The sequence below is a fragment of the Tiliqua scincoides genome, chromosome 7 (assembly GCF_035046505.1).
Source record: "Tiliqua scincoides isolate rTilSci1 chromosome 7, rTilSci1.hap2, whole genome shotgun sequence".
Classification (NCBI taxonomy): Eukaryota; Metazoa; Chordata; class Lepidosauria; order Squamata; family Scincidae; genus Tiliqua; species Tiliqua scincoides.
Window position 1 is genome coordinate 76,065,269 of NC_089827.1, and position 13,988 is coordinate 76,079,256.

Below are 13,988 nucleotides of genomic sequence, written 5' to 3' on the forward strand. Positions count from 1 at the left end.
GTGCAGTGTAAGTGCTCAAGTACTGCTGGAACTACATTCTGGAACTGTCAATTGATTGTCTTGGGTTCCTGTCTCCCCAGTGCTTTTGCTTGTCTGATCTGGTAGCTCCTCCATGAATTGAAGCCATCTTTAGGCAGAAACAAAAATTTTCCTTGGCTGCAGCAAGCCTCTCTTCATTGGTTTCCCCTTTACAGCTCATTTAAAAAAAATTAATGGAAATGCAAAAATTAAAAATAAACCTTCCTATTAGGCTTTTCCTTCCTATTTGGTACTACTATCAGATGTGTCTCTTCTCTCCCCAAACACACACTTTTGGTGAAATAAACAAGCAAATGAAAACTTGCAGTCATAGGTCTTACCTGGGTGGCAGCAGGGGGAAAATACAGACTGCAGTGCTCTGGGCTGCAGTTTTTGAATTATTAGTAATTGAGTCTTTGGAGGGGAGAAGCAAGTATAGAATGCCTTCTTGAATCCCATCTCTGGTAAATGAAGAATGGCCCTAAATGCCAATCTATTTGCTACAATTGGGTTGTACTTTTTGCCCCACTTGATAGGGAAGCAGATGCTGGCAGATAGGTGGGAAATGTCCCACAAACCTTAGTTTAATTTGTCTGCCCAGGCTTCCAAGAATGTAGACTATGTTGGAACAGAACCAGTAAAGGCTGCCATCTTTCCATTGATCGATTACGTCAGGCCTTGAAGATCCCTGCTGACAGATTTTACTGAGCAGGGATATGCTAATCCACCATTAGCTAGAGCTGAGTCTAGCTCTGCCCTTTGAGACTTAGCTTTGAGTCTTAATGGGCAGCCACACCATTTTGAACAAGGCTTAATAAATTGCTGGCCAGATTCAAACATGGGAAGCTTCATGATTCAAGTCTAGCATTCTAACCACTACTCCATGCTGGCTTTCCAGCTCCTGAGGCAAAGGAACCAATTCATTTACTAAAGCAGCCAGTAACAGCTCTAGATTAGTTCTGGGAGCCACAGGTTCAAACCCCATTGGTGTATTTAGAAAACTAAATTAAAATAGGAGTTTTACATCAGGCAGGGAACCACAATGCAATGTAAAGTAAATACAGGTTGCATAAATCAGCTTCCAGATTTCATGCTGCTCAAGTTGTAAAAAAAAAAAAGGAAAAAACCTCAAGTTACTACACAAGTCATTCACATGCAAGAATCAAGTTCCCATGAGTCAGTGAAAAACACATGTTTTCACAACTTGGATTCGAGTCACTTAACTTGAGTTCCCATCCCTGTTGCTGAGCTTCATGTTCTCTCCCTCCAGTTTATTGGCATCTTGTGATTTATTTTTAATAACCCTTCCCTAATATATAGACTTCTATATAATATATAGAGGTTTTCAAACTGGGATGTTGCAATGCCCAACCCAGAAGCTCCGACCCTGCACCTTAAGGGGCAAGGCAACCTCAACAGTAGTGCTGGCGTTCATGACAAAAATTGGAATTTGGTTGCAGGAGCATTTTTCAACAATTCCAAGGTGTGGGGAGGTTTGCTGAGGACTCCACAGTCTTCCCCTACCCTCTGAAGAGCAGCTGCAGACCTTGGTAAGTCAAAAATTTGCCACAATGTCCCCAGCACTGATGCAGTTGCAGGAGTGCTAGCACCACCCCTTCTCTCCCCCCCCCCTTCAAGGACTTATAGAGAACATAAGAACGTAAGAGCCCTGCTTGATCAGACCAAACGCCCATTTAGTCCAGCTTCCTGTATCTCACAGTTGCCCACTAAATGCCCCAGGGAGCTCACAAGACAACAAGCACAACCTGAGTCCTGGTGCCCCCCCCAAGCATCTGGTAATCAGAGGCAGCCTGCCTCTAAAATCAAGAGCTTGCACATACCTACTATGACTTGCAACCCACAATGAACTTTTCCTCCAGAAATTGGTCCAATCCCCTTTTAAAGGCATCTAGGCCAGATGCTACCACCACCTCCTGTGGCAAGGAGTTCCACAGACCAACTACACTCTGAGTAAAGGAATATTTTCTTTTGTCTGTCCTAACTCTCCCAACACTCAATTTTAGTGGATGTCCCCTGGTTCTGGTATTGTGTGAGAGTGTAAAGAGCATCTCCCTATCCACTCTGTCCATCCCCTGCATAATTTTGTATGTCTCAATCACGTCCCCCCTCAGGCGTCTCTTTTCTAGGCTGAAGAGGCCCAAACGCCGTAGCCTTTCCTCATAAGGAAGGTGCCCCAGCCCCGTAATCATCTTAGTCGCTCTCTTTTGCACCTTTTCCATTTCCACTATGTCTTTTTTGAGATGCGGCGACCAGAACTGGACACAATACTCCAGGTGTGGCCTTACCATTGATTTGTATAGCATTACAATATTAGCTGTCTGTATTATAGACCTGAACTCTCCTGGACAGTTTAGGAACCACAAGTATAAACAATTATCTTGTTCCTAGGAGTAGAAATACAGTAAAAAAAATCTACTATTTAGCTATGTTGAGACTTCTGAGAGAAAAGGGAGTGCAGCTAGAAAGTGATGGAAAGGGGAGTGCATTGAGTTCTAGAAAGTGATGGAAACTAGTTATGTGAACTTGCTCCAGCTATATAAAGAGTAGATTAGCTTGGGCAGGAACTGGTGGATTGTGATGAGTCAGTTCTTGTATATCTGGAGATGAGTAGATGTAGAACTGGAGATGAGTCAGTTCTTGTATATCTCATTATTTGGTTTGTGTTGGAAGTAGCATCAGGGCACCAATCATAAGGGAGAAAGTGCTGGGAAATGGCACTGGCAGCTTCCTGACCGCCAGACTCTGGTTGGAAGAGGCTACATAGGTCTCTTGCCCATGGCAATGGAGTGGGAGAGGATAGGAAGACTGGGAACTGAAGTGTCCCTGATGGGTTTTCTTTTCCCTTCCCAGGACACACAGAAAGCCAAGCAGTTCCTGCCATTTCTGCAGCGGGCTGGCCACTCAGAAGCCGTGGTGGAGTATGTCTTCAGTGGGTCCCGCCTCAAGCTGTACCTGCCAAAGGAAACCTGCCTGATCACTTTCCTGCTTGCAGGTGAGCTGCCACTGGGAGTGGTACACAAGGCAAGTGGGCAGCTATGATTGCAAATGACTTGGACTCCTAAGGGCATTTTTGCACATTCTTGTGCATCAGCCGTTCCAGGGATGCCTGTATAAGATTGTAGTCATAACATGGAAAGCAAACTCAGGAATGGGCTTCAGTGCAAAAATATCTGTATCCTTCAGGTTTGAGAGCAGTTTTGGAGGGTGAAGATGGCTAATTTGAAGGAAGTGGGGGCATTTGGATGTATTGCCAATGGCTTTCTGCCTGTCTTGGTAGTGCTGGTGTTTATGGCAATGAGCCCCTGGTTCTTGAGGAACAAATTTGTTCCCTTAAAGCCAGTGTAGTTGATCTGTAGATGACAAGGTAAAATTTAGGTAAAAATTTGAAGTCGATTTATGGTTTGAAAACCGTAAAGAAAGTACACCTACCTTCTTCTTCTCCTCTTCCTCTCCTAAACTCAAAGAGTACACTTACCTTTTCCTTCTTAGGAATCTTCTTAGATGCCTTCTTAGGAGGGCACCAGGATGAGGTGGAGGGCACCAGGATGAGGTAGGAGGGCACCAGGATGAGGTTGGAGGGCACCAGGATGAGGTCTCTTGTTATCTGGTGTGCTCCCTGGGGCATTTGGTGGGCCGCTGTGAGATACAGGAAGCTGGACTAGATGGGCCTATGGCCTGATCCAGTGGGGCTATTCTTATGTTCTTATGCTCTTCTCTTTTTCCTCTCTCTCCTAAACTCAGAGAGTACAATTACTTTCTCCTTCTCTTCCTCCTCTTCTTCCTCCCTCTTCTCTCACAAATGCTTAACTCACTAACAACTCATTAGTTTAAGGACCTAAGATTTAGTTACAGGAAAAGATTTCATCCATGGTTTGGCTAGTTACTGGAGGAACAGAGTACTTTTAACCAGTACTTTATCTCCTACCTCCTACTGTTTTTCTTAGACTGTGCAGTTATAGTGTCCGGTCTAGGCCTGCTGGAAATTTACAGTGTCAGGACTAGGCCTGCTGGAAATTTTGATTAGCTAGGGTGTACATCATAGAGTTGTTGAAGCTAAGAGCTTTATTCCTAGGAAAAGCGTTCTTTGGGGGTAACCCATGTATTGATTGTGAACAAAAATCAACACTTGATGGTGGAAGCTGGTGACATAGGAGGTCCCAGCTTCTGGGGTAATTAGTCTACCATCACTTCACTCAACCTGCTCCACCTGAAGGTAATATTCATCTCATTGTGGGTTCAATATGTCCCCAGCCCTTACCACCACACGATCTTCAAGCTAGGTAAGGAATTCATCCTCTTCATGAACTTCCTGGAGGAACAATGATCTAATTATCCCCAGGTTGTATGCTTCATCCACTATGTGAGGAGCCTTCTTCTGGATTCTCTGGCAATTCAGTACAAGGTAGATTAAGGCTGGGACTGTAGTCTCATTCAGTATTTCTAAAAATCGGAGTGATTTCCAACTGAAAAAGTGGAATGAGGAGATTGTCTGCCTGCAACAGGTCTACTTGCCAATTAAGGCCTCCATATCATAGAGAGATGTATACTATTTTGAGCTTATAGGTGTGCCTGTGCAAGCAAATTTGAAGGAAGCAGGAAATTTGTATCATAGATTGCTGGTATACATCAATGTGCTTGATCTAAGTGCACCTTTATTATTAGTGACGAAGCTCTTAACACCTGACTCGCCCAAATAGGAGCTCTCTCCCTAGATTATGTTCCATGTACAGATACTGTCTTTTGAAGAAGCCCACCTGGCAGCAACTAAAACAGTTGCAATGAAAGGTGACCTTTTTTGGCCCTGCCTTCTTGGTTTGCCACATCCCTGGGGATTTAAACATAAGAACATAAGAACAGCCTCACTGGATCAGGCCATAGGCCCACCTAGTCCAGCTTCCTGCATCTCAGCGGCCCACCAAATGCCCCAGGGAGCACACCAGATAACGAGACCTCATCCTGGTGCCGTCCCTTGCATCTGGCATTCTGACATAGCCCATTTCTAAAATCAGGAGGTTGCACATACACATCATGGCTTGTACCCCGCAATGGATTTTTCCTACAGAAACTTGTTCAATCCCCTTTTAAAGGCGTCCAGGCCAGATGCCATCACCACATCCTGTGGAAAGGATTTCCACAGACCAACCACATGCAGAGTAAAGAAATATTTTCTTTTGTCTGTCCTAACACTCAATTTTAGTGGTTGTCCCCTGGTTCTGGTGTTATGTGAGAGTCTAAAGAGCATCCCTCTATCCGTCCCATACATAATTTTGTATGTCTCAATCATGTCCCCCCTCAGGCGCCTCTTTTCTAGGCTTCAGAGGCCCAAATGCCATAGCCTTTCCTCATAATAATGTGCCCCAGCCCAGTAATTATTTTGGTTGCTCACTTCTGCACCGTTTCCATTCCACTATATTCTTTTTGAGATGTGGCAACTGGATGCAACACTCTAAGTGCATTCTTACCATCAATTGTACAATGGCATTATAATATTATAATTTTCCATCCCCAGCCATCTTATTCTCAATACCTTTTCTAATGATGCCAAGCATAGAATTGGCCTCCTTCACCATCATCACACATTGGATTGACGCTCTCATCGAGCTGTCCACCAGCACCCCAAGATGTCTCTCCTGAGCTGTCAGAGACAGCTCAGAACCCATTAGCCTATATGTGGTTTGGTTTGGTTTTCTTGCCCCAGTGTGCAAACAGGTGTGGTTTAGGAAGAGTCCCAGAATAGAACCATCCCACTCTGCTTTGAAAGTCTCCTGCTTCTCAACTCCTGTTCTCCAGCATAAAGAAACTGAAAGAAGATTGAAATCTGCAGCTTAACTTTTCTCCCTGCAATAGCTGCTCAGAAGGAGAAAGCTGACTATGGAAGTGACATGACCTTGTGCCATCTCACATGACACAATGTTGTCAAGGCAGAGTTTAACTGTACCTTCAGAGAGAAAGTCTCACTGCATTTGCCAGCCTGCACTGTATGCTGCCCATCAGTGGTTTTGTGGGAAGAAGCTGAGGTCCTGTCTGGCTGCTAGAACTCCGCACAGTACCTGCTGTTCTGATGTGCTACCATTTATTCATCCTTGTGCAACTCATCACTGAGTCCAGATATTCTGAAAAGCAACCAAGAACTACCTTATAGTGCAATGTAAATCTGCAGTATGTAAATTTTCACATGAATAACCCTCTGGACCTGATGAAAGAGGAAAATTATACATCCTATCCATTTGAGGAAATTGACTACTTGGGATTTATTGTGAATTCCATGTCTGCCCTACTGTAATCACAATTTAATGGCTCTAGGATTTAGCCCACTGTTCCATGTCATTTTGCACTCCTAGCTGGGTCCTCTCTGGTTTCTTTTTCTGATGCTATTCCTTGTTGCCTCAACTCTTTCCTCACAGATGTGGTCTCTTTCACCTTATGTAGATCTTTCAGGGCCTTTATTCCTTTCCAGTTTCCAGAGAGGGGGTTGAGTGTGGGTGTTTTATTATCAGGCAGTGAAGGGGAAATGGACTAGGTGCTTCCCTGCTGCCCCTTCCAGTGCAGTATTTGCTGTAAGGAACATGCCTGAGTCCTTGGTCAGAGGTTGCTAACCCATTTTGCTGCTATTACCCTACTTGTATGGTCAGTAGTGTGGAAATTGCCTCCATGGAATTGGTCCCAAGAGAATACCTACTCCTGGTTTCTTGTGTGCAACTTGTTCATTCATTCGTTGTTCACTGATGTAGCTAGCTTCAAAGCTCTTCCCTGCCCTAAGGGTGGGGAGTTTTGCCATGGTGGGTCTGATGCTCTTTGGGGTCTTTCGTAGAATCTCTGATAGCCTTTCCTTATGGTTGTTGTTTAGATATTACTTGCTTTGATTATTGTTAAGGAAGCCAGCCTGAAGGATCGAGAGTAATAAAGTGGATGGTGTTTATATAAGTTCTCTTGGTCTTTCTCCCAGGCATTGAGTGTCCCCGTGGAGCACGGAGCCTGCCAGGCCTGATCCAAGAGGGGGAGCCCTTCAGCAAAGAGGCCATGCTGTTCTCCAAGGAACTGGTGTTGCAGCGAGAGGTAGGAGGTGGGGAGTACCTTGGAACACTTTTTCTATCCAGTCTTTTTCGTTTCTTTATACTTATCCCCTGCCCCCCTCAATCTTCGCAGAACAGGAATCAGTCTGGAAAGTGGCTTTGAAGCCATTTGAAGTGAATGCCTTTCTCAAACGTGAAATGTTTCTAAAGAGTTTTGCTCCATTATGACCTAGGATATCCACTAACACAGGGAAGTCATCCCTTCCCCCTTCCATCTGAAAGAATCTGAATTTTCTCATCTGCTTTGCACAAATTGAGAGTTGTAGCTGAACTGACTCTGGTAAGCTTCATGCTTTCATAGGAGGAAGTGTCTCAGAGTTCCTTCTTGACCCTCTGTTACCAAAAAGGCTGTTTTGTTTAGGGGAATTAGTATATTAACCTTTTGGAAACTTTTGGGACCATAGGCTGGATAACAAGACAGCGTAAAGCAAAGAGATCCCTTGCCTAGCTTAATGAGGAGACTGGGAGAAAGGTAACTTTCAATCAAAGGATTATATTTTTATTGCAAAAACACACAAAGGTAAACATAATACACATGGAGAATTGATAAGTATAGATTACTAGTACTTGTCTGGTGTACCTAGCTAATGGTGAATGCATGTGCTATGTATTTGGGTGCATCCGAAAAGGAATCAGAAACAGATAGGGTGTAGGGAAGTATTTAGGGGTTCCTTAATCTGCTAAACCCAGTTTGCTAATTAAAGATGGGGGAGAAGGGAGGAATAGATAGGGAAGAAGGTAGGGAGTTTAGACGCAAGATATATTTACCTGTCGGAGGGGGCTGTTGGAGGAAGAGTCCCGTGTAGGACCACTCCCGCAGGAGGGCAATCAGAGAGAGAGAGACATGTGCTCTGAGTTCTCTCTTATAAGGGTTGTCTTTGACCTGGAAGTTGACCTAAACTGACCGGAAGTATCCCAGAGCTGTGCACATGCTCAGTATACACCCAGGTGAAAAAAAGGTAGAAGGGTCCAGAAATCAGCTATCAGCAAAGCCTGGCTCTGGGGGAGGGAGGCAATCTGCATAAGGTGCTTAAGAGTACAACAAAAGAACAATAGACCTTTTCCACTGGAGGTGCAGGCTTGTTTTGCATAATCAGGAGACATTTCTAGACTGGAGGAGGGGATGCAATCACAACTTGTGACCTTTACCAGGTTTTTGGAAATTGGGCTTGTTTGCTTGGCCTGTATGATATCTTAGTACAAAATCACAACTTGGAAGGGAAAAGGGGATTTTCACGTAACACCTCAACAAAGTGTTGCCTGGCTTAGACTTTGGGATTGAAGGGAAGCAGTAGCCTACTGAACTGCTTGGGCAGTGGTGCTCTGAACAGAAGCTTTACGTTATAAGACAAAGCAGATTCTTGGATGTCAAGATGTAAGGCTTGTTGGAAGCTACATTTTCTAGAACCAAATGTGAGGGGATGCCACCCACCATCCACTAGAATTTGCTATCATGGCCCAGTTTTGAACAGAGGTTGGAAGAACATCTGTCCAGGTCTTTGTGGAATCTGTCTGGCCTAACTCTGAGCCATGCACTGATCTTAGCTTGCCTAGGAAAGTCCCATTGGCAGCACTGCTGCTGTGGGCTAGCATAGTCATTGCTATTGAAAGTTCTGCCTCTTTACCTTCCTAATTGGTCCAACAGATATGCAGATGTCAACAGATGTGCAGATATCAACTCTCTTCCTCGCCCCTCACCCTTCCTTCAATGTTGGTTGAAGCCATCATTTTGGACTTGCATGTGTCTCATGAAATGGGGAGAGGGAGGTGGTGTGTGATAAGATTTTGAACTCTTATGTTGTAATGGTAGTGCTGACATACCTTCACAAACCCATCTTAGCATATGAGGTTGCTTGTCTGGAAACTTGGGATGGTGATGGTGAAATCAGGTAGAAGGTCACCTATCAGGGTTGTCAAACATAATGCCCGTAGGCCAGATGCTATCTCCAATAGCTCTTTAACCATTCCCCAATATAATTGAGCTTCCCCAGTACTGCCTTTTCAGTAATGCCACTTCTGCTGAGGCTCTGGGGATGGAAGGCCACTATTTCAGCAGTGCTGCTTGTGCCAAGGCCTCACTTTGCATCCCACCTACTGAGCTGCAAAGTGATACTGCAGCAGAAACAGTGCTACTTCAAGGGTGGACCAAGTGATAACTGAGCTCTCCCAGCATGATAACTGGGCTCTCTTGGTAATCTTGAAAAAATTATCAAGATTTGCATATTTTCTTTTTCTCTCATTTTCAGTTATTGATTTTCCATGTAAGAAAATTTGGGACTTAAAAACCTGAGTCAACTCATACATATGGTTAGTCTGGTCATGAACCTGCTGTTAGAGGAACCCTTAGAGGGGATGGACGGAGGGAGGGAGGGTGGAGGAGAGAGAGAGGATGAGGATTAGCAGCAAAATGGCATATGCATTTCTGTGTAAGTTACTGCATATTGCATCAGGAAATCAGAACTTCACATATAGTCTAATACAGTGTTTCTCAAACTGTGGATTGGGACTGGGTTCAGACTAGGTGGGTCGTGAGTCAATTTCAGGTGGGTCCCCAGCCATTTAAATATTTTCTTTTTAATATAGTAGACAATGCCATTATAGTATGTAATCACATTTGGACAAATGTTATGGATCTATATTTTTAACAGGTTGTTGTGTATATGCTTTTAACAAAGATAGTCAATGGGACTTACTCCTGGGTAAGTGTGGGTAGAACTGCAGCCTAGGATTGTTAAAAATGTTCCTGCTTGATGATGTCACTTCCAGTCAAGACATCACTTTCAGTGGGTTCTGACAGATTCTCATTCTAAAAAGTGGGTCCCGGTGCTAAACGTTTGAGAACCAATGGTCTAATGGGTTCTGAGCTGTCTGTGATAGAACAGGAGAAAAATCTGAGGTATTTGTGGATAATTTGATGAAAGTTGGCTAATCCCAAACTCAGGTAAATTTCAAAAGGGTTTGAGAATAAAATGGGCAATATTATAATATCATTGTACAAATTGGTGGTAAGGTCACACCTGGAGTATTGTATCCAGTTCTGGTTGCCACACCTCAAAAAGAAAATAGTGGAACTAAAACACGTGCAAAAGAGAACAACCAAAATAACAACTCAGCAGAGGCCAGTGGCGTCACTAGGAGAGTGCAGGTGGTGCGGGCCACACCGGGTGATGCACAAAGGAGGTGACGCACACTGGGGGATGATGTGCTAAAATTGTGGTTTTTAGGAATAATACCCTCAAGTTATATTTTACCACTTTTCCGAGTGGTAAAGACCAGAAGTGATTGTGAGGAGCTCCAGAAGGATCTCTCCAGACTGGCAGAATGGGCAGCAAAATGGCAGATGCGCTTCAATGTCAGTAAGTGTAAAGTCATGCACACTGGGGCAAAAAATCAAAACTTTAGATATAGGCTGATGGGTTCTGAGCTGTCTGTGACAGATCAGGAGAGAGATCTTGGGGTGGTGGTGGACAGGTCGATGAAAGTGTCGACCCAATGTGCGGTGGCAGTGAAGAAGGCCAATTCTATGCTTGGGATCATTAGGAAGGGTATTGAGAACAAAACGGTTAGTATTATAATGCCGTTGTACAAATCGATGGTAAGGCCACACCTGGAGTATTGTGTCCAGTTCTGGTCGCCGCATCTCAAAAAAGACATAGTGGAAATGGAAAAGGTGCAAAAGAGAGCGACTAAGATGATTACGGGGCTGGGGCACCTTCCTTATGAGGAAAGGCTACGGCGTTTGGGCCTCTTCAGCCTAGAAAAGAGACGCTTGAGGGGGGACATGATTGAGACATACAAAATTATGCAGGGGATGGACAGAGTGGATAGGGAGTTGCTCTTTACACTCTCACATAATACCAGAACCAGGGGACATCCACTAAAATTGAGTGTTGGGCGGGTTAGGACAGACAAAAGAAAATATTTCTTTACTCAGCATGTGGTCGGTCTGTGGAACTCCTTGCCACAGGATGTGGTGCTGGCGTCTAGCCTAGACGCCTTTAAAAGGGGATTGGACGAGTTTCTGGAGGAAAAATCCATTATGGGATACAATCCATGATGTGTATGCGCAACCTCCTGATTTTAGGAATGGGTTAAGTCAGAATGCCAGATGTAGGGGAGAGCACCAGGATGAGGTCTCTTGTTATCTGGTGTGCTCCCTGGGGCATTTGGTGGGCCGCTGTGAGATACAGGAAGCTGGACTAGATGGGCCTATGGCCTGATCCAGTGGGGCTGTTCTTATGTTCTTATGTTCTTATATACCATTGGATGCGAAATTTACAGCAAAATGTAATGAAGAAAAAACAGAATGAAGTATCCCCTTTCTGTCAAAAGTTATTGTCAGAAAACCAGAAAACAAAAATACATGCAGCCCTATGGAAAGTGAAACTAAGCCACTCAGTCGCATTTACCTGCAAGTAAGCAATCGTGCCTTGGCTTGTGGTCAGGCCAGGCAAAGGGGAATGTGAGGCCACCAGAATGGTCCCGATCTGATGGAACTGGAGCTCAACAAATACTCCAGAAGGCGCTGCCCAAAAGGATAAAAACAAAACCTTTAGCTGGTGAGGTGAACCTTTTTCTTTTTGAGACTTGCAAAGCAAGGTGGATCCAGACAGTGATGTGGTTTAAACTGGACACTGGGCATGGCTGAAAATCTTACTGATTTTTTGGGGAGAGAGTATTGCAGGCAGGTTACAGAGAAAATTCACTTGGTGGAATAGGGCTGACTTCTCTTTTTTATTTGTTTTACTTTAATTATAATTATTTATTTTAATTTGCTTTATGATGTCACTTCTGACCAAGATATCACTTCTTGTGAGTCCTGGACAGATTGTAATTCTAAAAAATGGGTCTTGGTTCTAAAAGTTTGAAAACTACTACAATAAGGTGTTAGCAATTTGACACCCAGTGGGGTGTGTGTGACACCATTAGTGGCCAAAATCTTTAAAATCACAATGTATAAGAATAATACCAACATCTTATATATCAATCAATGCATAATTTCAAGCAGAATTTCAAGCAACAAAACAAACTGCGTTGAAATATCTTTGTTCTATCAAATGGTACAGCCAAAAAACCAGTGGGGGTGGGGCGATGGTACATCCCCACACCCACAACCTGGGGTGTTGTCCTGCTCACTGCGTGGGGGTGATGCGCTGGCCTAGCGCACCAGATGACATGAACCCTAGTGACACCACTAGCTGGGGCACCTCCTTTATGAAGATAGGCTACACTTTTGGGGGCTCTTTAATCTTGAAAGAAGCTATCTGAAGGGAGACATGATTGAGACATATAAAATTATGCAAGGGATTGATAGAAGGATATTCTTTTCCCTCTCACATAGCACCATAACCAGAGGACATCCACTAAAATTGAGTGTTGGGAGACATGAAACAGGCAAAATAAAATATTTCTTTACCCAGTAATTATTCTGTGGTAGTCCTTGCCACAGGAAGTGGTGATAGCATCTGGCCTGGATGCCTTGAAAAAGAGACAAATTTATAGAGGAAAAGTCCATCACAGATTAGAGTCAACCTCCTAATTTTAGAAGTAGACTATCTCAGAATGCCAGATACAAGAGATGGCACCAGAATGCAGGTCTCTTATTGTCTTGTGTGCACCCTGAGGCATTTCTTGGGCCACTGTGAGATATAGGAAGCTGAACTAGATAAGCTTTTGACCTGATCCAGCAAGGCTCTACTTATGCTCTTATTAGCATCAGAGTGCTCATCCTCCTAGCATTTTTAGACTCATCCAGACTTGCATCTGCCACAAACACTCAGTAGGAGACCTGAGGAAACCCCTCCCCCCCAGTTAATTCTTTCTAACAAGACTGAATCTGAATCCAGATAGAAAAATATCATCTCTTATTAGTGTTGTTCCAAAGCCATTGTCATGACCAGATGTTGATGTTGATGATGATGATGTTGAACTCACAATGTTTTCCAATTCAGGAACTACCAATGATCCTGGGAATCATAGTGATATATTTATAGAATTCTTGCTGCTCCAGACAATATTTTCTGGAGCTGAGCCAGTGTGATTTGCTCAAGCCCACAAATGTTGAGGTGTTTCTTTAGACTTCCAGATGCTGCTCCAAGGGCTCCAACGACAATTGGCACAATATTGACCTTCCTATCTTAGTGAGGCTCAAGTTCTGTATGCAGGTCTTGGTATCTTGTCATCTTCTCATATTCTTTGTCTTCAATTCTTCTGTCACCTGGGATTGAAATATCAATGAGCCAAACTTGATTTTCTTTTTTTGTCAACTACTGCTATATCTGGCTAATTGTGTTTTCCAGGAACTGTTTTGAACTGTATTTATCTGTTTGTACTCAAAGATTTTATCAGGTTTACATTCCTGTAAGTTTGGACGTGGCAGTAAGTTGTATTGTTTGCAAAGATGCCAGTGAACCATACCTGCAAGGCTGTCATGATGTTCTTTACAGTCAGTCTGGGTAATCTTGCTATGAGCACTGACCATCTTTCCTCTTGACAGTAAAGTTGACATTAACAGTTTTCACTGGTCGTCTGAGTCTTTGATTGGATATTATTTGTTGTAGGTGCCTGTTCCTGTGTATCTAAATGAGACTTTCAGTTTAAGGGTCCATTCTGCAGCCATTTCCTGGTGTTTTCTTTATCAATCTTTTTGTCTGTGTCTTTCAAGTATTGTTGATGAAGTTTATTTTTCCTTTCTAGATTTCTAGGCATGTTTGAAACACAGACTTTTTGTAGTTTTCGTAGAGAGCCCTGGATGAAGCAGATTGTTCCTTTCAATCTAGCTTTAAGCTGGGCTTTGAGACAAAAACAGTATTTGTTGCTTCAGTTGATGAAATAGCCAAGAACTGGATGGAGGGAGAGCATCCTTACTGGTCCTTT

At 43.6% G+C, this 13,988-nt stretch overlaps 1 protein-coding gene across 2 annotated transcripts in view; it reads left to right on the forward strand.

Moving 5' to 3' along the window:
* The window catches only part of SND1 (staphylococcal nuclease and tudor domain containing 1), a 252,010-nt gene that overhangs the window by 150,491 nt on the left and 87,531 nt on the right, over nucleotides 1–13,988 (forward strand). For both annotated transcript variants that reach the window (XM_066634033.1, XM_066634034.1), the window contains exons 15-16: nucleotides 2,890–3,031; nucleotides 6,986–7,095. In XM_066634033.1, coding sequence (XP_066490130.1) covers nucleotides 2,890–3,031; nucleotides 6,986–7,095 — 252 coding nt within the window. The remainder of the gene's footprint in view (nucleotides 1–2,889; nucleotides 3,032–6,985; nucleotides 7,096–13,988) is intronic.